Here is a 23,530-nt window from a genome sequence, read left to right as displayed (position 1 = left end):
GAATTGTGTTTTGGATGCCGTTCTTTTGGTGCAAGGAAACCATGATCCTGATCGTACTATTCATACACAGCCTATTCTGACACAAAGAGAAAACTCTGTGTCTTCCTCTCAGCTCCCTGAGACGGGAGCCTCTTCAGTCTCACAAAGTCCCCTTCAAGTTCCCAGGTGTCACGTGACGCTGGAGGGCTCCAAAGTTCACTGGGAGTCCAAGAGGAGATAAAGTGCAAACAACAGGCTGCAAAATGAAGCCTCTGCTTTTCTTCTACATTTTCTTACATCTCCTTGGTAAGTAATAGATGGCGACAGAAGCACCTAAGACTGAAGGATGAGGGAGAAACCAGTCCACCCACATGCCCAACTTTTGTGATGAGCAATGGGACTATGAATCTGGTAGTTTTGTGAGTTACTTAAATTTCAAGCAGGGGTAAAAAAATCATTTCCAGGTGGACAAAGAGATAGCACTGGAGTGGCAATCTACATATCCAGAGCAGTGCAATTATGAAAGTTGGATATTTTCTGAGTTTTTTTTGGTCTGTCTTCTATCCCTGAATTCCCGACACCCCACCCCCACCCCATGTAAGGCCTGAAGCGATGCACTGTAAAATGACTTCTGTTGAATATGCATGGCTATTTAGCATTCAAAGACCACAAGACAGAATATTTATAGAAATGGAAAAGTGGAATCAAAACTGGACAGCAGCAGTCCATGCAAAATCAGCAGCAGTAGTAAATACTAGTACAAATAATAATGTAAACAGAAAACTTGATTAAAATCAAGCTCCAGGGGAAGAGGTTTTTAGAATATTTCTTTGAGCATCATTTTCCTTGTGAAAATTGCTTCCCCCTCCCCAGATTGCTATTTTCCAAAACAATACACAAACAGTAACACAGCTATCATTTGAAATTCAGAGTTCTCAAATTTTGTTTTGCAGATCTCTAATGCAAACATGTGTCTGCTAGGGGGCAAATGTGCATATATTCATATAATTCACATATTTTTGAACATAGCACTACAAAAATGCACTCTGTTACGGGATATTGCATAGAAGAGATTGCTTATGATGCCCTAAAATGCTGATGAGTTTACATTGTTGTTGTTGTTTAGTCGTTTAGTCGTGTCCGACTCTTTGTGACCCCATGGACCAGAGCATGCCAGGCACTCCTGTCTTCCACTGCCTCCCACAGTTTGGTCAAACTCATGCTGGTAGCTTCGCGAACCCTGTCCAACCATCTCGTCCTCTGTCGTCCCCTTCTCCTTGTGCCTTCCATCTTTCCCAACATCAGGGTCTTTTCCAGGGAGTCTTCTCTTCTCATGAGGTGGCCAAAGTATTGGAGCCTCAGCTTCACGATCTGTCCTTCCAGTGAGCACTCAGGGCTGATTTCCTTCAGAATGGATAGGTTTGATCTTCTTGCAGTCCATGGGACTCTCAAGAGTCTCCTCCAGCACCATAATCCAAAAGCATCATTAGGACTTTACAAAAAACACACACAAAAAACCACTCACAAACTGATGTGGAAATGTAGCAATCTGAGAGAAACCAAAAGTGACAGATTTTGTCCTTCCCTGCCTCCAACAAATATGATCATCAAATAAATATCAAAGGCCCTGAGAGTATGGAACAGCCATTGTTTGGAATCTACTCTGTTCTCTCAATCTCGAGCTGATTGTGAACCATAAAGACATCCCTTCTTACTCACTGCTGCCTCATTAGCCAAAAAGCACACAATTTCTGTTGCTTCCTTGCCTCAGACACGTGAGGAATTAAAAAGAAGAAGCAGGATAAGGAATTGTTCTAAGCTTTTATAGAACGTTCGCTCCGGAGTCAGATCTTTCATATTGGACACATCTAAAACAAACCCAGTAACCTTCCTAGAGCCTCAGAGCTTGGAATCCAACTAATTAAACTTCCACCATCGTTGGCCCACAGGGCACCATTTCTTCAGAAAAAGGCTTTATTATCGTGAGCCGTGCTGCCGCCCCCTTATTCAGCCAGCAGCCTTCAGCTTGGTGTGACTTGGCCACTCACAATGCTTGCTAACTAACTCACAATCAATGGACCAAAGGCACTTAAGCGCTGGGGGCTGGGGGGGGGGGCTTCTCTGTCCAGCTTCAAGCAGTGCTTGGAAGTCATTTGCTCATTTTAGGCTCAGAGCAAGGTTGGGGCGAGAGAAGGATTATTCAAAGGAATCGGATCCTCCCCCACCCCCTGTGTTTTGTTTTGCTTGTTTCTGGCTAGAGCTTCTTGGCTGTTAATAAGCGATTTCTGGAGAGAGGCAGGTATATAGGGGATGCGAGGAACAGACTCTTTGTTTGTGCGTTCCTTTGCCACGTGTCTGCTCCCACATACAGCCATTTGCCCCTACCCAGCCACCCCCAGCTCCTGCCCCCCCAAGCTGGCTTCTTTGCTAGTTCTGAGGCAGGGAGGATGGGAACGGAAAATAATTGATGGTTGCTTAGCAACCACCAGGCATGGCCTACAACTTGCGAGGGACTGAGAAGTATATCTGGAGATGGGCAGGCAACACTTGCTCCCTCTCTAAAAAGGCACCCCCCCCCAAAGATACACACATGCCAGCGAGAGAAACTGGCCTTGGCAGAGAAACTGGTAAAGCAGACTTTCCCAAACTTAGTATGGTTGAGGGAACAGGCAGAGCAGAATGCAGGAGAACTGAGGTGGGCGTTTCAGACAAGCACACATGCCCTCTTGGTGAGTGGGATATTAATGTGTGCCATTTTAGGGAGTGATACTTAATTTTTTGCTACAGTGGTGCCCCGCAAGACGAATGCCTCGCAAGACGGAAAACTCGCTAGACGAAAGAGTTTTCCGTTTTGGAGGTGCTTCGCAAAACGAATTTCCTATGGGCTTGCTTTGCAAGACGAAAATGTCTTGCGAGTTCCTGCTGGTTTTTTCCCCCTCCCCCCCTTTTCTAAGCCGCTAAGCCGCTTATCAGCTGATCCGATCAGCAGATAAGCCGCTAAAAGCCGCTAATAGTGCTAATAGAGCTAATCCGCTAATCCTTCAATGGGCTTGCTTTGCAAGACGAAAAAACTGCTAGACGAAGAGAATCACAGAACGGATTCTTTTCGTCTTGCGAGGCACCACTGTATTTTCTTAACTGGGGGGGGGGGTTTGTAAAAATATGTTTTTGGGTGTGAAGGATTCAAATCTGCTCTTATTTTTGTGATTGCACAACATCTCGTTGAGTAAGAAGCACATAAGCTGCTTTCAGAAAGCCAAAGAATTTTAACGTTACCTTCTGAAAATGCCAGGTGACGCTAAACAAACAAACAAGCAAAATGAATACATAATATAACTGCAAGTACTCTGTAATCACTTTTCATGGTTTCTGAGCCATTTTACACGCATTTTACTCACTAATTTAACAGAAATATCATTGGAATTCCCAAGTCAGGCTGCAACTTCTTAGCACCCCTCATTTTAGAAGCTGAAAGCTGAAAAATTCAACATGCCCTAGTGGGATATTGCCACTGCCGGACATGCCCCCAGGCCCTGGAGAGGCCTCCTGGAAGTTGTACATGATTCGGCACGTGCGAAAGGTGGCCTAAGTGTTTATAGGTACATGGGGGTACAGCAGTGGTGTAGCCTGGGGGGTGCAGGGGGGGCCGGCCGCACCGGGCACAACATCTGGGGGTTAGGGTTAGGGGGCGCAAATCCACGGGTTAGGGGGCGCAAATCCACGGGTTAGGGGGCGCAAATTACTTGCCTTGCCCCGGGTGCTGACAACCCACGCTACGCCACTGGGGTACAGGTCCTCCATGAGAATGGGAAGCCTGATAAGGTGTCTTAACATGCTTCACCCCTCCTCCTTTCATACCTACGGCAAACATATGACTGCATGGGTGTGCTAGAAGTTACTGATGATGGATGCACTATTATCATTTTATTTATATCTATATCTCACCTTCCCCCTAATAATAATAATAATAATAATAATAATAATAATAATAATAATTTATTTATAACCCACCCATCTGCCTGGGTTTCCCCAGCCACTCTGGGCGGCTTCCAACAAAACACTAAAATACAATACAGTGGTACCTCGGGTTGCATACGCTTCAGGTTACAGACTCTGCTAACCCAGAAATAGTGCTTCAGGTTAAGAACTTTGCTTCAGGATGAGAACAGAAATCGTGCTCCGGCGGCGCGGCAGCAGCAGGAGGCCCCATTAGCTAAAGTGGTGCTTCAGGTTAAGAACAGTTTCAGGTTAAGTACGGACCTCCGGAACGAATTAAGTACTTAACCTGAGGTACCACTGTAACCTATTAAACGTGAAAAGCTTCCCTAAACAGGGCTGCCTTCAGATGTCTTCCAAAAGTTTGGTAGTTGTTTTTCTCTTTGATATCTGGTGGGAGGGTGTTCCACAGGGCGGGTGCCGCCACTGAGAAGGCCCTCTGCCTGGTTCCCTGTAACTTGGCTTCTCGCAGGGAGGGAACCGCCAGAAGGCCCTCAGTGCTGGACCTCAGTGTCCGGGTAGAACGATGGGGGTGGAGACGCTCCTTCAGATATACTGGACTGAGGCCGTTTGTGGGACTCAAGGTGGCTTACAACTAAAATGTTGTTGTTTAGTCATTTAGTCGTGTCCGACTCTTCGTGACCCCATGGACCAGAGCACGCCAGGCACTCCTGTCTTCCACTGCCTCCGCAGTCTGGTCAGACTCATGTTTGTAGCTTCGAGAACGCTATCCAACCATCTCGTTCTCTGTCGTCCCCTTCTCCGTGTGCCCTCAATCTTTCCCAACAACAGGGTCTTTTCCAGGGAGTCTTCTCTTCTCATGAGGTGGCCAAAGTATTGGAGCCTCAGCTTCACGATCTGTCCTTCCAGTGAGCACTCAGGGTTGATTTCCTTAAGAATGGATAGGTTTGATCTTCTTGCAGTCCATGGGACTCTCAAGAGTCTCCTCCAGCACCATAATTCAAAAGCACCAATTCTTCGGCGATCAGCCTTCTTTATGGTCCAGCTCTCACTTCCATATATCATTACTGGGAAAACCATGGCTTTAACAATACGGACCTTTGTTGGCAAGGTGATGTCTCTGCTTTTTAAGATGCTGTCTAGGTTTGCCATCACCTTTCTCCCAAGAAGCAGGCGTCTTTTAATTTCGTGACTGCTGTCACCATCTGCAGTGATCATGGAGCCCAAGAAAGTAAAATCTCTCACTGCCTCCATTTCTTCCCCTTCTATTTGCCAGGAGGTGATGTGACCAGTGGCCATGATCTTCTTCTTTTTTTGATGTTGAGCTTCAGACCATATTTTGCGCTCTCCTCTTTCACCGTCATTAAAAGTTCTTTAATTCCTCCTCACTTTCTGCCATCAAGGTTGCGTCATCTGCATATCTGAGGTTGTTGATATTTCTTCCGGCAATCTTAATTCCGGCTTGGGATTCATCCAGCCCAGCCTTTCACATGATGAATTCTGCATATAAGTTAAATAAGCAGGAAGACAATATACAGCCTTGCCGTACTCCTTTCCCAATTTTGAACCAATCAGTTGTTCCATATCCAGTTCTAACCGTAGCTTCTTGTCCCTCATAGAGATTTCTCAGGAGACAGATGAGGTGATCAGGCACTCCCATTTCTTTAAGAACTTGCCATAGTTTGCTGTGGTCAACACAGTCAAAGGCTTTTGCATAGTCAATGAAGCAGAAGTAGATGTCTTTCTGGAACAACTAAAACAGCTAAAAACATTTTAAAAAGCAATTGTTAAAACAACAACAACTAAATGTTACTTTGGCATGGCTAATAAGTGTGATGCTAAGTAGAATCTTAGAGCTGGAAGGGAGCTTGAGGTTCATCTAATCCAACTAATCTAATCCAATGCAGAAATCCTGCCCACAGCTAGTTGGGCTTCAACCACCCACCTTCTGGTTAACAGCCAGTTGTGCTGACTCATTGCGCCACAGGAGTCAAGAGGACTCCCATTTTGACTGGAGCTGCCATAGAGGTAGAGGAGGGTGTTTTCCTGGTGTAAATGACCACTCCTAATGGCTCTGCACCTGGGGAAATATAAATACTGTCTAGGCTATCTTTCCCCTCCCCCTTTTGTGGCGAAGCAAAGCTTATGGGGCTTATGGCCTTCAAATGAGTGGGTCAGGGCGCAATGGTGACCTATAGTGGTCTCCAGCAGTAGGACTACCACCATATAAAAATATGGTGAAAAATTCAAAGGTGGGCTTTGAATCCGTGTCTGGGCTAAATATACGGCTTCGGCCCAGTATACCTGAAGGAGCGTCTCCACCCCCATCGTTCTGCCCGGACGCTGAGGTCCAGCGCTGGGGGCCTTCTGGCAGTTCCCTCATTGCGAGAAGCAAAGCTACAGGGAACCAGGCAGAGGGCCTTCTCGGTAGTGGCGCCTGCCCTGTGGAACGCCCTTCCAGCAGATGTCAAAGCGATAAATAACTACCTGACATTCAGAAGACATCTTAAGGCAGCCCTGTTCAGGGAAGTTTTTAATGTATGATATTTTAGTGTTTTTTGGTTTCTATTGAAGCCGCCCAGAGTGGCTGGGGAAACCCAGCCAGATGGGCGGGGTACAAATAATAAATTATTATTATTATTATTATTATTATTATTATTATTATTATTAGTCCCTGTTTGTGGGCAGTTGATTTAGATGAGGAGATTGGTGTGCAGAAGGCTTGAACAGCCTCTCCTCCAACGCCACTACTTAAATGGAAAGTGAAACTCTTGAGGCAGCTGTAATTTAAAGAACACATTACAGTTTTGGGGTTTTTTAAAGCAACATATCAGGAGATCTGATCATGGTTGTACCATGTGCTTTTGCTCCCCCTCAACCCCGTGACTTAAGAGAAACTCACTACTTAGACTTACTTTTATAGACTCAAAAAGAAAATTTAAAAAGTAAGGATGAAACTTGACGTGACATTCATGTGCCCAGGTTTCCCCTTCTAAAATAACAGCCGTTGGAGGGGGGGGGGGAAACCCCCTTGGAGGAGACCATTTAGAAGAAGAAAAACTTTACATGTCTTGAAACGTGTAATGCCTTTAACATTATATCTAGTAATTTAGTTCTAAGAGGAGCTCGCCCCATTTTTGTTTAATCACAAGTATTACTATGAGTATTACTAGGGATGGGCGAATTGGTCAGTTTCATTTTCTCTCAGTTGCTCATTTTCCCAATCTTAAATTCGGTTCCCCACATTTCCACAGCACGGTTATAAAGTATAAAGTATAAAGTATAAAGCATGGTATAAAGCCAGAAAAATACATAACAAGCAAAACTATACCACCACCACCCAACTTAAAAGGCCATAGATTGTTTAATTAACGCAATGATAATATAATAATACATTTTTCTTTATACCCTGCCCTTCTCGGTTCAGAAAACCAGGCTCAGGGCGGCTAACAACAAATTTAAAACACTTAATTGATGCAACAAAAAAACAACAACAGCATAAAATACAGTATAAAACGTGAATAACAATAAATTCAGAATTCAAAAATCAGTTGAGGGGGGAAATTCATCCAATAAACATTAGATGATCATCAGGGCTAGCTGGCTAAATTAGTCCTATTTGGGCCAGTGAGACCAGGGGAGAATTAGCTGTGGGATCCCAGAGCAGGTAATCTTCATAAAAAGGGGAAGGGGAGGGAAGGAAGGGGAATAAAAGATCAGGCTAAGTGCAAATTGAAAGCCAGGCGGAATAGCTCTGTCTTACAGGCCCTGCGGAAGGAAGTTAAATCCCAAGGCCTGGGAGAAGAGGAATGCTTCTGCCTGGTGCCTAGATATAAGTACTGAAGGTGCCAGGTGAGTCTCCCTGGGGAGAGTGTCCCACCAGTGGGGGCGACACCACAGAAAAGGCCAATCCTCATGTTATTTATTACATTTAAATACCACCTTTTCTCCCAAGAAGGTCAAGGTGTAACACGGTTCTCCTCCTCCTCATTTCATTCACACAACAACCCTGTTGTTAGGCTGAGAGACAACTGGCCCAAGGAGACTGGCCCATAGCCCACCACTCTAGCCATCACACCACACTGCCTCTGTGTATCATTGGCTCTTGTGTATCATTGGCTCTCGTGCCCCCTACTGTCTAGGCTCCCTACCTTCTGCTCAACCACTCACCATGGGCGCCAGCCATCACGGCAAGCAGTAATATATATATATTGGGTTTGTTTCGAGGGGTTGCTGGTGGGGAAAGGCATGGACTGGATGTCTCTGGCTCGCCATGTTTATCGCCGTGTCTAATGAGGACAGGTTGGGCAGAAGCAGACACAGGGATCAGAAGGGAGTTTTTGAATCTGCAGGCTGGAGGGGGCAGGAGGAAGTTCCACCAGAGCAAGGAGCTTAATTGTTGTTGTCGTTTAGTCATTCAGTTGTGTCCGACTCTTCGTGACTCCATGGACCAGAGCACACCAGGCACTCCTGTCTTCCACTGCCTCCCGCAGTTTGGTCTAACTCATGCTGGTAGCTTTGAGAACACTGTCCAACCATCTCGTCCTCTGTCGTCCCCTTCTCCTTGTGCTCTCCATCTTTCCCAACATCAGGCTCCTTTCCAGGGAGTCTTCTCTTCTCATGAGGTGGCCAAAGTATTGGAGCCTCAGCTTCAGGATCTGTCCTTCCAGTGAGCACTCAGGGCTGATTTCCTTCAGAATAGAGAGGTTTGATCTTCTTGCAGTCCATGGGACTCTCAAGGGTCTCCTCCAGCCCCATAATTCAAAAGCATCAATTCTTTGGCGATCAGCCTTTCTTATGGTCCAGCTCTCACTTCCATACATCACTACTGGGAAAACCATAGCTTGAACTATACGGACCTTTGTTGGCAAGGTGATGTCTCTGCTTTTTAAGATGCTCCTCAAAGCAAGCAGCACATTATTTGAGCATCAGCCACACAGACAAAAAAAGAAAGATCACATCGCTTGCAAAATTCGCCCTACTGGCCCTTAGCGTCACTCACCAATGCAAGTAGGAAGGCAAAGAAGATTCTCGGACCACGGAGATGACTTACAAGTCCTAACAAGACATAGCAAGCTCTCTGTGAAGAAGCAAAATACCCTTGGAGGTTTAGAGTAAAGCTCGTGGTGCTCCAATCAGGAGCACTCAGCGTTGTTGCTGGGAAACTGATCGAATTGCATGTTAATACCATGGTCTAAAAGAGAAGGCTGTATGTCGCTGTGCTCAAGCTACAGGTGCGATTCTTGGGTTTTGTTTGTCCACCCTAGACTCGCAGCGAACATGCCTAAAATCTGGAAGGGGCAGAAGTCCTGCCAGCATTTGCTATCTGTCGTGCACACCCACCCACCCCCCCCCCCCACACACACACCACTGCTTCGGGGGGAGGTAAATCCAGCAGAGACGGACATCTTGCCCAAATATGCTGGATTTTGCCTGTTCAGCAACTCCCTCACCCTCAAAGATGCTGCACCAACTGCCCTTCTGACAAGTGATCACTGGAAACATCCTTTTTTGGTTTGGGATTTAAGCAACAGGACTCAGGATGCTTCCTCAAGCGTGGCTCTTCTGTGGCCCCATTTTGCTTTGTAGATTTTCTTCAACATTTCTAAATAATGGCAGCCGGCGATCCTTCGCCACAATGAGCACAAAGCACTTTCTTGGCTGCCCTCTTCTCAGTAGATTGGGACTGGCTTCAGGTGTGAAAGAGGGCTGGGCGGGGGCGAGGGCGGTGAGCAATTGCCATGCACCCCCTGTTTCTGCAGTTAACAGCTTGCTGCCGTTACCCCTCTGCCATTTCTGCTTTGGATGCTGCAGCGAAAGCAGGAACTGCCTGTCAATCTGTATGCTGTAGTGCTTGCTGGAGTTTGCCAAAATATATGAAGCCATTCTCTGTCTAGAAATCGCCTGCAGACTCGGCTCTAGTCTTTTGTGAGCTGAACAGTAGAACATTGTGGGAACAGCAGGGCAATCTCTCTCTGGCAAACAGCCATAGTTCGGTGGTACAGTATAGTTCCTGGTTCCAATTCCCTGCATTTTCACTCAGGGCTAGGAATTCACCTAAGCTTCCTGGTGTATATGAGGCTTATTTTGATCAGAATGGAATATATACTTCTAGAGTTAACACTAAATTTGTTTTTTTCTGGTAAATGAACCACCATAGTAGCTAGAGGGCCATGAAAATTTGTGTCCTGGGCTTTTTAGACTTGTCTACCCATGTCCTATCTGAAACCCAAGAGGCACATTTCAGATGTGAAATATATTGGTATTATTTTCATTTCTCCTATCCCACTACCACTGTTAGCTTCTCCAGTGGTCTTGCTCCACAACAGTTCAACACACCTTTACAACATCTGTGCTTTGTTGTTGTTGTTGTTTAGTCCTTTAGTCGTGTCCAACTCTTCGTGACCCCATGGACCAGAGCACGCCAGGCACTCCTGTCTTCCACTGCCTCCCGCAGTTTGGTCAGACTCATGCTGGTAGCTTCGAGAACACTGTCCAACCATCTCGTTCTCTGTCGTCCCCTTCTCCTTGTGCCCTCCATCTTTCCCAACATCAGGGTCTTTTCCAGGGAGTCTTCTCTTCTCATGAGGTGCCCAAAGTATTGGAGCCTCAGTTTCAAGATCTGTCCTTCCAGTGAGCACTCAGGGCTGATTTCCTTAAGAATGGAGAGGTTTGATCTTCTTGCAGTCCATGGGACTCTCAAGAGTCTCCTCCAGCAGCATAATTCAAAGGCATCAATTCTTCGGCGATCAGCCTTCTTTACCGACTCTCAAACTTTGGGGTTGTTGAAAGATACACAAGAAAATAAATTAATCAATTTGACTCAAATCAATGTGACTCCAATTGGGTCTCTTAGATCCATTTTTTTAAAAAAGCAATGTGGATTAAAGTTGCTTCTGGGCCCTCTCTGGGATTAGCTGAAGCTTCATTAGATTCATGGTAGATCTGCCTCTGGCTGAGTGAGACCTGGAGAATTGCTGCCAGCCAGCAACATGTCTGCCTAACCAAGAAGCCATTTCTGCAACGCTTGTGTCCACACAGGCACAGCAGTCCCAGTCAAAGCTTACTGTTATTGGTGTTATGTATTGAAGTTCTCACCCTGGGCCAGCAGGGGGATACTGTAGATAGTTCAGGTCCCCATATGCAAATAAGGGATCGAAAGTGACGTTTAGTGATTGGATAGTTACAGAAAATTGCTACTGTTGCGTTGTAGTGAAGTTCTATATAAGCAGGCTGGATGAGCCCTTCAGTTCAGTTCTGTCCTGGCCTGTGAATAAACAAGAGCTGTTTGAAGAATCGCTGTGTCGTCTGATATGTTCACCCACAACTTAACAATTACCTTCTGTGGTTTTTTGGTCATTCTCAGGGCCTTCAAGTGCAGTGTACAAACAATGGATTCCGAACACCAATTTTGAAAATGCTTCCAACTGGGATAAGGGCCGAACCCCGTGCGGCAACGATGTCACCCTTTTTCGGAGCAATGAGGTACCTGGCTTTGTTTCTTAAAAAACACACACACATAAAATTTACCGTGGCGAGTTTTTCTGGCAGTTTGTGAAACCGTGTCCCTGCTTCTTCCAGGTTGTGTCAGTCTATGTCCAGTCATCCCACTCCTTGGCAGACATGGTAAGTGCACCTGAAATCGTGGCATGTAGAATCGAACGCAGGGCAGGTGGAGCTTGTCTACCTGGGAAGGGAGCCCATCTAGGAGAAAGAAAACCCTGGTCCAAAACTCTGCTGCCTTGCAGGACATCTTTGGAAGAAGAGAAGGCCAAGGAGTAGACCCTACACAAATGCAGAGTGGAGTCCCTAAGACGTTTCGGTGGCTCACTGTATGCCTCCTTTTGGCAACTGCTGCAGCCAAGCTGGTGCCAAATGTTAATAATAATAATAATAATAATAATAATTTATTTATACCCCACCCTTCCCGGTTCAAAAACCGGCTCAGAGCGGCTAACAATAAATTTAAAACACTTAATTGGTGCAACAAGAAACAGCATAAAATACAATATAAAACATGAATAACAATAAATTCAGAATTCAAAGATCATTTTAGGGGGGAAATCCATCCAATAAACATTAGATGATCACCAGGGCTAGCTGGCTGAATTAGTCCTATTTGGGCCAGCAAAGAGACCAGGGGAGAATTAGCTGTGGGATCCCAGAGAGGGTAATCTTCATAAAAAGGGGAGGGGGAGGGAAGGAAGGGGAATAAAAGATCAGGCTAAGTTCAAGTTGAAAGCCAGGCGGAATAGCTCTGTCTTACAGGCCCTGCGGAAGGAAGTTAAATCCTGCAGGGCCCTGGTCTCATGGGACAGAGCATTCCACCAGGTTGGAGCCATCACTGAGAAGGTCCTGGCCCTGGTGGAGGATAATCTGACTTCCTTAGGGCCCGGGACCTCTAAACTATGATTATTCATGGACCTTAAGGTCCTCTGCGGGGCATCCTAGGAGAGGCGGTCCTGTAAATGAGAGGCACAAATACAAGATGGGTGACACCTGGCTTGAGAGCAGTACATGTGAAAAGGATCTAGGAGTCTTGGTTGACCACAAACTTGACATGAGCCAACAGTGTGACGCGGCAGCTAAAAAAGCCAATGCAATTCTGGGCTGCATCAATAGGAGTATAGCATCTAGATCAAGGGAAGTAATAGTGCCACTGTATTCTGCTCTGGTCAGACCACACCTGGAGTACTGTGTCCAGTTCTGGGCACCACAATTCAAGAGGGACACTGACAAACTGGAACGTGTCCAGAGGAGGGCAACCAAAATGGTCAAAGGCCTGGAAACGATGCCTTATGAGGAACGGCTAAGGGAGCTGGGCATGTTTAGCCTGCAGAAGAGGAGGTTAAGGGGTGATATGATAGCCATGTTCAAATATATAAAAGGATGTCACATAGAGGAGGGAGAAAGGTTGTTTTCTGCTGCTCCAGAGAAGCGGACACGGAGCAATGGATCCAAACTACAAGAAAGAAGATTCCACCTAAACATTAGGAAGAACTTCCTGACAGTAAGAGCTGTTCGACAGTGGAATTTGCTGCCAAGGAGTGTGGTGGAGTCTCCTACTTTGGAGGTCTTTAAGCAGAGGCTTGACAACCATATGTCAGGAGTGCTCTGATGGTGTTTCCTGCTTGGCAGGGGGTTGGACTCGATGGCCCTTGTGGTCTCTTCCAACTCTATGATTCTATGATTCTATGATTCTATAAATACGAGGGCCCTAAGCCCTGCTTTCCTTTGGACCACATCAAAGAGGCCAAGAGGGGATGTCTTGTCAACTGTGCAGCCCAGGACCTCCATGCACACTGCCAGGGAGGTCATTTCAGTACTGCTTAACACTGAGGTTTTGACTTCACCCTCAGAGGCACACTCCATTGTTTGTTGAGCCAGATGGATGAAAACAAATCTCAAACACAAATAAGAAACAGGGTAAAGAGTGGGATGCAGGGATTATCTGAGGGAGGCATGCATTAGGAGCCAAGGGGCAGCAGGGGTCACTAAGAGGGAAGTGGGTATCAGGAGGGCGTTGGAGGTTGGGCCTTTGGAGCACATTGACAGCTTATTTACAATTGACCAGGCTAGAGCTCAGAGCGAAACACCTTCCTTGTTTCATATTTAAAGTTTTGCTGCTTTTATTGCTTTCAAAACTATTTCCTTTGGTCACACTTGCATGTATTTACCGTTCTGGGTCACCACCAGTCACAGGGGAAAGCAATTATTGGCAATAGCTACTAATTTTCTTATAAGTTAGTTACCTGCGAGAGGTGAAGTTTTGTGCATGTACAGTAAGTAGTTCTATATAAATATTTTATGCTATAAATTGTGTTATTATCTTCCTTGGTGGATCGTGCAAGCCGCTATCCTGAATAATGTTTTTTATAGGGTGGGGAGCCCTGGGGATGAGCTTATGGAACCAAGGGATGGTGAACTGAAAACGTTTGAGAACCACTGGGTTAGATGAACTAGCTTGTTGACTATGTTGGAGTAGGACTAGGGGTCCATTTTTCTGTAGGTTCTTATTTTGTTGTATTAGCCATGTTGGAGGTATTGAAACAACAACAAAATCAACTTTACAGCCGTTTGTTGGATGACATTGATGTCTAGTTTTATAAGAAAGGTATTTTAAAAAAGTAATTTGCATTTACCCTTTAAAAACCACCTTGTTGTTGTTTAGTCGTTTGGTTGTGTCTGACTCTTCGTGACCCCATGGACCAGAGCACGCCAGGCACTCCTGTCTTCCACTGCCTCCTGCAGTTTGGTCAAACTCATGCTGGTAGCTTCGAGAACACTGTCCAACCACCTCGTCCTCTGTCGTCCCCTTCTCGTTGTGCCCTCCACCTTTCCCAACATCAGGGTCTTTTCCAGGAAGTCATAGAATCATAGAATCATAGAATCATAGAGTTGGAAGAGACCACAAGGGCCATCGAGTCCAACCCCCTGCCAAGCAGGAAACATCATTAGAGCACTCCTGACATATGGTTGTCAAGCCTCTGCTTAAAGACCTCCAAAGTAGGAGACTCCACCACACTCCTTGGCAGCAAATTCCACTGTCGGACAGCTCTTACTGTCAGGAAGTTCTTCCTAATGTTTAGGTGGAATCTTCTTTCTTGTAGTTTGGATCCATTGCTCCGTGTCCGCTTCTCTGGAGCAGCAGAAAACAACCTTTCTCCCTCCTCTATGTGACATCCTTTTATATATTTGAACATGGCTATCATATCACCCCTTAACCTCCTCTTCTCCAGGCTAAACATGCCCAGCTCCCTTAGCCGTTCCTCATAAGGCATTGTTTCCAGGCCTTTGACCATTTTGGTTGCCCTCCTCTGGACACGTTCCAGTTTGTCAGTGTCCTTCTTGAATTGTGGTGCCCAGAACTGGACACAGTACTCCAGGTGTGGTCTGACCAGAGCAGAATACAGTGGCACTATTACTTCCCTTGATCTAGATGCTATACTCCTATTGATGCAGCCCAGAATTGCATTGGCTTTTTTAGCTGCCGCGTCACACTGTTGGCTCATGTCAAGTTTGTGGTCAACCAAGACTCCTAGATCCTTTTCACATGTACTGCTCTCAAGCCAGGTGTCACCCATCTTGTATTTGTGCCTCTCATTTTTTTTGCCCAAGTGCAATATTTTACATTTCTCCCTGTTAAAATTCATCTTGTTTGTTTTGGCCCAGTTCTCTAATCTGTCAAGGTCGTTTTGAAGTGTGATCCTGTCCTCTGGGGTGTTAGCCACCCCTCCCAGTTTGGTGTCATCTGCAAATTTGATCAGGATGCCCTTGAGTCCATCATCCAAGTCATTGATAAAGATGTTGAATAAGACCGGGCCCAGGACAGAACCCTGTGGCACCCCACTAGTCACTCTTCTCCAGGATGAAGAGGAACCATTGATGAGCACCCTTTGGGTTCGGTCAGTCAGCCAGTTACAAATCCACTGAGTGGTAGCATAGTCAAGACCGCATTTTACCAGCTTCTTTACAAGAATATCATGGGGCACCTTGTCAAATGCCTTGCTGAAATCAAGAGTCTTCTCTTCTCATGAGGTGGCCAAAGTATTGGAGCCTCAGCTTCAGGATCTGTCCTTCCAGTGAGCACTCAGGGCTGATTTCCTTCAGAATGGAGAGGTTTGATCTTCTTGCAGTCCATGGGACTCTCAAGCGTCTCCTCCAGCACCATAATTCAAAAGAATCAATTCTTCAGCGATCAGCCTTCTTTATGGTCCAGCTCTCACTTCCATACATCACTACTGGGAAAACCATAGCTTTAACTGTATGGAGCTGCCATCAAATAAATTTAATTCTGGTCTGGGAGTGATGTTTTTATAGCATTCATGCACGAATGTCAGTTTTTATAATGTAACAAGAAAGCAGGCTAAATACTAAAGCAGCGGCATTGAAGCTTTCTACACTCACATTAATTTGTTTGCTAATGGACCCCTTTGTCTCTGATGCCGGGCTTTGTGGCTCACAGTTTGCACTGTGCTTTAATGTTGAGCCATTTACAAAAATATATAATAACTGAAATGTGGAAAGCTGGGAAAGGCTGTGACTGAGTGATAGAACTTCTGCTTTGCATGTGAAAGGTCCCAGGTTTGATCCCCAACATCTCCAGGTATTTGTATATAGAATATTTGTATTTTTAAAATTTCTATCCTGCTGTTCTGCCAGTGTGGAATGCAAGGCAGCAAACAGCATAAAATAAAACAGATACAACAACAACAACAAACCACAATATATAAAACCTCACAATTAAATAAATAACCCTCCTGGAAACAGCACTGGAAACACTCTGTCAGGGGATGATTAGCTGCTTGTGCTTAAAATAGTGCCCCTTCAGAGTTTGTGCGACCCCACAAACCTCTGTGTGTGACAGAGCTCCTCAGACATGTCTGCTCTAGTCACTTGTAGAGTCCGACAGTGGCTGTCTGCGGAAGCGCTTCCAGCAAAGAAGTTCCTTAACGGAAACGCGTCTCCTGGACTCACGACGTGACAGCTTCCGGCGAAGCATAGGTCTCCCTGCAGTTGCTTCTGACACCTCCCCGCTATTTTCGCTCGAAGTGTCTCTCACCCCTTTCTCTCCCCTTCTGCTTCCTGCCTGGGCTGCTGCGTCTCTCTCAGCATTACTGAGATCCTCCTCCAGAGACCCCGCGCTCCCCCTGCTGGTCCCTGCTTTGGCTGTTGACTCTCTCCTAGTCTCTGGGAGCCCTACCACTTCCCTTTCCTCCGATGTCAGTTCCCTGACATCCACCTCCCCTCCAGGGCCCCCCTCTCCCCCGCCCCTACTCTCTCCTCTGGGCGGTGAGGAGCTGAAACCCCTAAAAGAATCCTCTTCATCTTCCGACGTCTCGAACATTTCCCTCCATCGGTCTTCGTTCCGACTCGCTGAATCCTCCTCCACCTCGGAATCAGCGAACCCCTCCAACTCTTCTTCTTCGTCGGTGGTGGCGAAGTATTCCCTCCGGAACCTCGCCACTGGCTGGGGTTTCCGAGGGAATCTCTGATGAAAAGTTTCAATCAAAACCTCGTCATCTACATCCTCTGCCCTGACCCAGGTGTTTTCCGACTCCGGCTCCCCTTCCCACATTACCAAATACTCTACTTGCTCTCCCCTCCACCTGGAATCGAGAATCTCCGCTACATGGTAGCTGTGTTCTTTTTCCTCCATAGCTGGTCCCCTATTGACCCTCCCCTCTCTGTCCCCTATATACGGTGACAGCAATGATCTGTGGAACACTGGGTGCAACTTCATGTGGTTAGGTAACCGGAGTCTGAAAGCCACTGGGTTGACCTGTTGCGTGACTTCAAATGGGCCCAGCCTTTTGGGTCTTAACTTCTTACAACCTCCTTTAAATGGTAACCCTTGGGTGGACAACCACACCTGGTCCCCCACCCTAATGCTTTCTCCTTCCCTTCTGGTTTTGTCTGCCTGCCTCTTATATTCCTCCTTCGCCCTGTTTAAATTAAGTTGGAGCTGGTGATGGATCGCTTCCATTTCTTCAACGAACTGTTCTGCGGCTGGAACGCTCCAGTTCTCCCCCTCCCCCCCTGGGAAGGCTCGGGGATGACACCCGTGATTGGCCAAAAAAGGGCTCATTCCCGTGGACACGTTCTCCGCATTGTTATAGGCAAATTCTGCCAACGCCAGCTTCTCCACCCAATCATTCTCTCTGTCATTCACATAACACCTCAAATATTGCTGGAGGACACCATTAGCTTTCTCCGCCTGCCCGTTGGTTTCTGGATGGCGGGCAGTGGAAAAATTCACCTCTACATGCAATAAGCTCATGAGCTTCCTCCAGAACCTGGAAGTAAATTGTTTCCCTCGGTCCGAAACCACCCTCAAGGGGGCACCATGCAATCTAAACACATTTTCCACAAACAATTTAGCGGTTTCTTCTGCTGTGACCGCATGTGAGCAGGCTATAAAGTGGGCCATCTTGGTTAACAGGTCTACCACAACCATAATGGCTGTCTTCCCTTTGGACCTGGGCAGATCAGTCATAAAATCTATTGCCACTGCCTCCCATGGTCTTTCCGGCGTGGGTAGTGGTTCTAATAAACCTGCCGGTGCCCGCCTCTCCCCCTTGGCTCGTTGACATCGGTCACACCCTCTCACATACTCCCGCACATCTTCCCTGACCTTGGGCCACCAGAATTCCCTGGTAACCAGCCACATGGTTTTGTGTTGCCCAAAATGCCCTGCTGTGGGGCTATCGTGCAGTTGCTTGAGTACCTTTTCCCTCAATTCTCCTTCAGGTACGTATAACGCTCCCTTGTAGTACAACGCCCCGTTTCTCTCCTCAAAACCCCCGGGTTTGTCTCCCTCCCTCCTGAGACCCCTGAGTTTGTCCTGGGCATATTCATCCTGCACCGTTCCCTCTATCAGTTCCCTTAGCCCCACCAATGCCGCCCCACACACCCAGCGATCCTCGGGAATGACATGGGTCTCTTCGGGTGCACCCTCTCCCTCCAAATATTCAGGTTTGCGTGAGAGAGCGTCCGCCCTAACGTTCTCCTGGCCTGGTACGTAACAAATCTCAAAGTTAAATTTGGAGAACTCCTGGGCCCATCTCAACTGCCGTTGGTTGAGCACTCGCGCAGTTCTCCAATACTCTAGATTCTTATGGTCCGTGCGCACTTGCACCTTCTGTTGTGCACCAATTAGTAGGTGCCTCCATCTCCGGAAGGCCTCATAAATCGCAAGAAGTTCCCGGTCGTACACCGTGTAGTTTCTCTCAGATTTGTTCAGCTTTCGCGAAAAGAAGGCACACGGTCGCCACTCGGACCCCTCCTTCCCCGGCTGCAGAAGAAGCACCGCCCCTATGGCTCTGTCAGAAGCGTCTGTTTCGACCCTCAGCTTTTTTTGTAAATCCACATGTAGAAGTTGTTCGTCAGAGGCGAAGGCCTTTTTCAGTTCCTCAAACGCTCGCTCCGCCTCCCCCGTCCAAACAAACTTCTTTTTGCTGCTGAGACAGTCCGTGATGGGCGCCGTCAGGTGAGCGAAGTTTCGGATGAACTTACGATAAAAGTTTCCAAACCCTAGGAACCTCTGCACATCCTTCTTAGTCTTGGGGGTTTTCCATTCCAGCACCGCTTGAACCTTGCCGGGGTCCATGGCCAACCCCTTGTCTGACAAGCGGTACCCCAGGAATTCCACCTCCTTGGTATGAAACTGACACTTCTCCAGTTTCACCCACAGTCTGTTGGCTTGCAGCCTGCTCAACACTTCTCTGACGTCTCTCACATGTTGCTCCTCATTCTCCGAATACACCAACACGTCATCTAAGAAGGCCACGCAATTCTTGTAGAGCAAAGGCCCCAGTACATGGTTCATAAAGGCTTGAAAACACGCGGAGCCTGCTTGTAATCCAAAAGGCATAACGAGATATTCAAATGCCCCCAAAGGGGTGAACATGGTGGTCTTCCATTCATCCCCTTTCCTTATACGTATCAGGTTGTACGCCCCCCTTAGGTCCAGCTTTGTAAAAATCTTTCCTTTTCGCACCCTGGTCAAAATATCATCAATCCTGGGCATAGGAAAAGCCACCGGCTCTGTCACTGCATTTAGGGCCCGAAAGTCACATACCAGTCTCGGCTTGTCCGTGTTCTTTTTATCCACAAAAAACACTGGGCTACCCCCCGCTGCCTTGGACTCTCTGATGAAGCCTCTCTTCAGGTTCTTGTCAATGAACGCTCGCAACTCCTGCATCTCCCTGTCTGACATGGCATACAACCTGCCTACAGGAAGCTGTGCTCCAGGGAGTAAATTGATCTGGCAATCAAAGGGCCTATGCGGGGGTAGTTGGTCAGCTTCCTTCTCGCTGAACACGTCGCTGAGATCAGCATACTGTGATGGCACCTTCCCCTTCTCCATCACTTCCGTCCCTGCTAGGGTGGCTTGGGCCCCTGCTGACCCCTTTTCCCCCCTGCAGTGTTCTAAGCAATGTGCGGAACCGAAGGAAACCACTCTTTGATGCCAGCCCACCAGCGGATCATGTAGGGCTAGCCAGCTCATTCCCAAAATAATGGGAGCGCCTCCCAAGGTGGCCACATTAAACGCTATCAGTTCTGTGTGCCTTGCCACCCTCATTATCATTGGGATGGTCTGCAAGCTGACGCCTCCTCCCAACAGTTCTCTGCCATCGATCGTGGTCACCTGCAGGGGGTTGCTTAAGGGGATAGTCTGTATCTGGTGTTCAGCAGCAAACTCCTTGCTCATGAAATTGCAGGAGCTGCCTGAGTCCAACAGCGCCTTTATTTTTAGGGGGTGTCCATTTTGCAACTCTAGCGACACTTCAATCACTAGAGCAGGTCGAGGAGCTTCTGGCACTGGCACTTGGGGAAGGGGCACTTTCACTGCTCTTTGGCCTGGCTGCAGTGCCCTGCTGGCAACCAGGCGTTGGCTTTTACCTGCTCCGTTTCTCCCTGCTCTTCCCCCTCAACAGTTCCCACCATCCCTTGCCATTCCTTCCTCTGGGGGCAGACTCTGGCAAAGTGGCCTGGCTGTTGGCAGAGATAGCATTTCCGGGGTCCCTTTCCCTCCTTCTTCGCCCCCTCACTGGGCTTTGAAACTGCGCGCGCGCGGGCTGTTCCGATTTCCATCGGCTCTGCCGGCGGGAAAGCTGGCTCAGGAATGTCTGGAATGCGTAACTCCTTCCAACGTTCCCCTCTCCCTTCCCGCCTCTCCAAGGCTCTTGCCTCCTGGCGCGCTCCAATGGTCAGCGCAGATTTGGTCAGCTGATCCATAGACACCGCCCTGGGGCTCCTGGCCAGCTCGTCTTTCACAGCTGAAGAAAGACCTTCTTCAAATAGCATCTGAATGGGTGCTGCCGATAAATCCCACCCCAATCTGTGAATCAGCATGGTAAATTCAGTCCAGTACTCACGGACAGATCTGCTTCCCTGCTTGCAAGCCATTAGCTGTCTGCGCACTACCCCCTCCTCAATATCGCTGGAGAACATGATATCCATTGCACGAAAGAATTTCATAGTGTCCTTCAGGATATCGTTGTGCGTTGCCATCAGGGGTCGAACCCAATCTCGCGCCCCCCTTCTCAAGATGCCCAATTACGAAAGCAACTCGGGATTCCTCATCAGGGAACTCATCAAACTGCACATTCAGGGCATATTGCATTTCAGTCCTAAAGGCATGGTAATCCTTGGGGTCCCCCCCAAACTTCTGCACTAATCCTGGTACCTTTCTGGGGAACTGAGTGGTTCTCCCCTTCTTGTCTGCATCTTGAGCCCTCCTCTCCTCGAGCCTCGCCGTCTGCAGCGCAAGTTGGACCTCCAATGCTCGGTATCTGTCTTCCAAGCTTGGACCAGCTCCACCCCCTGCGGCTCCGGCTCCTGCTGGGTCGCTCATGATGCCTTCTCCTGCACAGGCAGCGTACAGAGACTGTCGGACTGCTGTCAGGGGATGATTAGCTGCTTGTGCTTAAAATAGTGCCCCTTCAGAGTTTGTGCGACCCCACAAACCTCTGTGTGTGACAGAGCTCCTCAGACATGTCTGCTCTAGTCACTTGTAGAGTCCGACAGTGGCTGTCTGCGGAAGCGCTTCCAGCAAAGAAGTTCCTTAACGGAAACGCGTCTCCTGGACTCACGACGTGACAGCTTCCGGCGAAGCATAGGTCTCCCTGCAGTTGCTTCTGACACCTCCCCGCTATTTTCGCTCGAAGTGTCTCTCACCCCTTTCTCTCCCCTTCTGCTTCCTGCCTGGGCTGCTGCGTCTCTCTCAGCATTACTGAGATCCTCCTCCAGAGACCCCGCGCTCCCCCTGCTGGTCCCTGCTTTGGCTGTTGACTCTCTCCTAGTCTCTGGGAGCCCTACCACTTCCCTTTCCTCCGATGTCAGTTCCCTGACACACTCACTATTTAAACGCATGCACACACACAAACACCCACCCACCCACCCACCCTCAGAAGACCCTGCTGCTACGACAGTTACTCTTATAAGAGTAACTACTGTATTTTTTGCTTTATAAGACTCACATTTCCCTCCTAAAAAGTAAGGGGAAACATGTGTGCATCTTATGGAGCGAATGCAGGCTGCACAGCTATCCCAGAAGCCAGAACAGCAAGAGGGATTGCTGCTTTCACTGTGCAGCGATCCCTGTTGTTGTTCTGGCTTCTGGGAGTCATAATATTTTTTTTCTTGTTTTCCTTCTCCAAAAACTAGGTGCGTCTTGTGGTCTGGTGCGTCTTATAGAGCGAAAAATACGGTATTTTGCCTGCCTGTGAAAGGAAAGGGGGGGAGCCTACCCTCTTGTGGAAGGGAGTTCCAAAATCTAGGAGCAGCCACCAAGAAGGCCCCTTCTGGTGTCCTCACCAAACTCGCCGGTGAAGGTGGCGGAACTGAGAGAAAGGCCTCTCCAGAAGATCTCAAAGCCCAGGCAGGTTCATTCAAGGAGATACAGTCCTTTGTTTCTCCTAAACTGCCATCTCTTTCTCAGACACTCAAACCTTAGCTGGAGAAAGCCCTTTCCAAGCTCTGATGGGCCTCTCGTTCAAAACACATGAGAGACTCCCTGCTACCAGGAGACCATTGCCTAACCATGAGCTCCCACTGATAAACAACAACAAACCTCCCAGACTGCTAGCCAGCAGTCCACCGAAGAAAGAAATAAGGCCACCCATCAGCTATAACATTATAGCTGCCCTCCCTTTTCTTTATTTTCAGTCTATGCTATCTCCGCAGGAGCGCAAAGCATCCAGTTGCAACCATGGAACGAGGGTTGTCATATCTGGAATACTGCAGTCGGCAGCAGTGTCCGGGCAGAAATCGGGACAATGTCCAGGAAAATACAGGCGTATGGCAGCCCATGTCGGCAGTGCTGTTTTTGCTGCTATTCCATAAAAAATAGCTCAAAAACAGCATTTGCCCAAGAAGCTCAACAACTTTGGCCAAAAAAGCTCATCAGCTTTTCTGTCCAGATTTTCACTGTTTGAAATATGGCAAACCCTGGATGCCACTGACTGAGCAGAGCCTGTTTTCGGGCATGTTCTGGAGGGAACAATTCCACGTTTGTGAATCGCTACATGACTGAGTGATTTTCTCCTCCTCTCTTCTGTATTCTGTTGCTTCATCCAGGTGCCCAAGCAAGAGAGCGTCTTGCAAAGATGGGCTATACTCTGAGATGCCGTTTCCCATCCAAGAATATCATTTTTGACTCCCATGCTCGTCCGTTCTCAGAGCACTTAAATAGCCAAGTGAGCACAAAGAGACGAAGCAAAACTACTTTGCAGCAAGGAGCCCTTTGTTGCTGCTGTAAACAACGATTGTGTCAAAATATACGCCTTTTAATTCTCCCCGCCCTTCTGCTTCCAACAGCGCTTGTTCTGGGAAATGGCAACACTGAGGTTGCTACGGTGATTTGATTTTTCTCAGCCACTGACTTACCAGCCATTATCTAGTTGAATTCGGGAGAGTTTGTATTCTGCAGTGGCACAGGACAAAATGAAAGGGCTGTCTTGCCCACGCAGGATTCTTCCCACCCGCCCTGGACGTTGGCCCAGCTCTAGGTCCTGCCTCCATTGCAAGAGCAGTTGGTTGGGGACACATGGCAGGGTCTTGTCAGCTGCTGCACCCAGGCTGTCGTCCT

General features: G+C 47.7%; 1 protein-coding gene across 5 annotated transcripts in view; it reads left to right on the top strand.

The window, feature by feature from the left end:
* Positions 1–216: 216 nt before the first annotated feature.
* The window catches only part of AMN (amnion associated transmembrane protein), a gene marked incomplete at its 5' end in the record, with an annotated part of 93,048 nt that continues 69,734 nt past the window's right edge, over positions 217–23,530 (top strand). Inside the window, 3 exons of one of the 5 annotated variants that reach the window (XM_082218219.1) lie at positions 217–285; positions 11,303–11,421; positions 11,518–11,562. In XM_082218219.1, coding sequence (XP_082074345.1) covers positions 243–285; positions 11,303–11,421; positions 11,518–11,562 — 207 coding nt within the window. Of the gene's footprint in view, positions 286–1,819; positions 1,962–2,306; positions 2,607–2,632; positions 2,709–11,302; positions 11,422–11,517; positions 11,563–23,530 lie in introns of those variants that run through there. The other 4 variants (XM_082218221.1, XM_082218220.1, XM_082218217.1 and 1 more) reach the window with 4 other exon arrangements.

This window comes from Podarcis vaucheri (assembly GCF_965113315.1).
Source record: "Podarcis vaucheri genome assembly, chromosome: 1".
Classification (NCBI taxonomy): Eukaryota; Metazoa; Chordata; class Lepidosauria; order Squamata; family Lacertidae; genus Podarcis; species Podarcis vaucheri.
The sequence above is the reverse complement of the archived record's forward strand: the minus strand, read 5'-3'. Positions and strand labels throughout refer to the sequence as shown.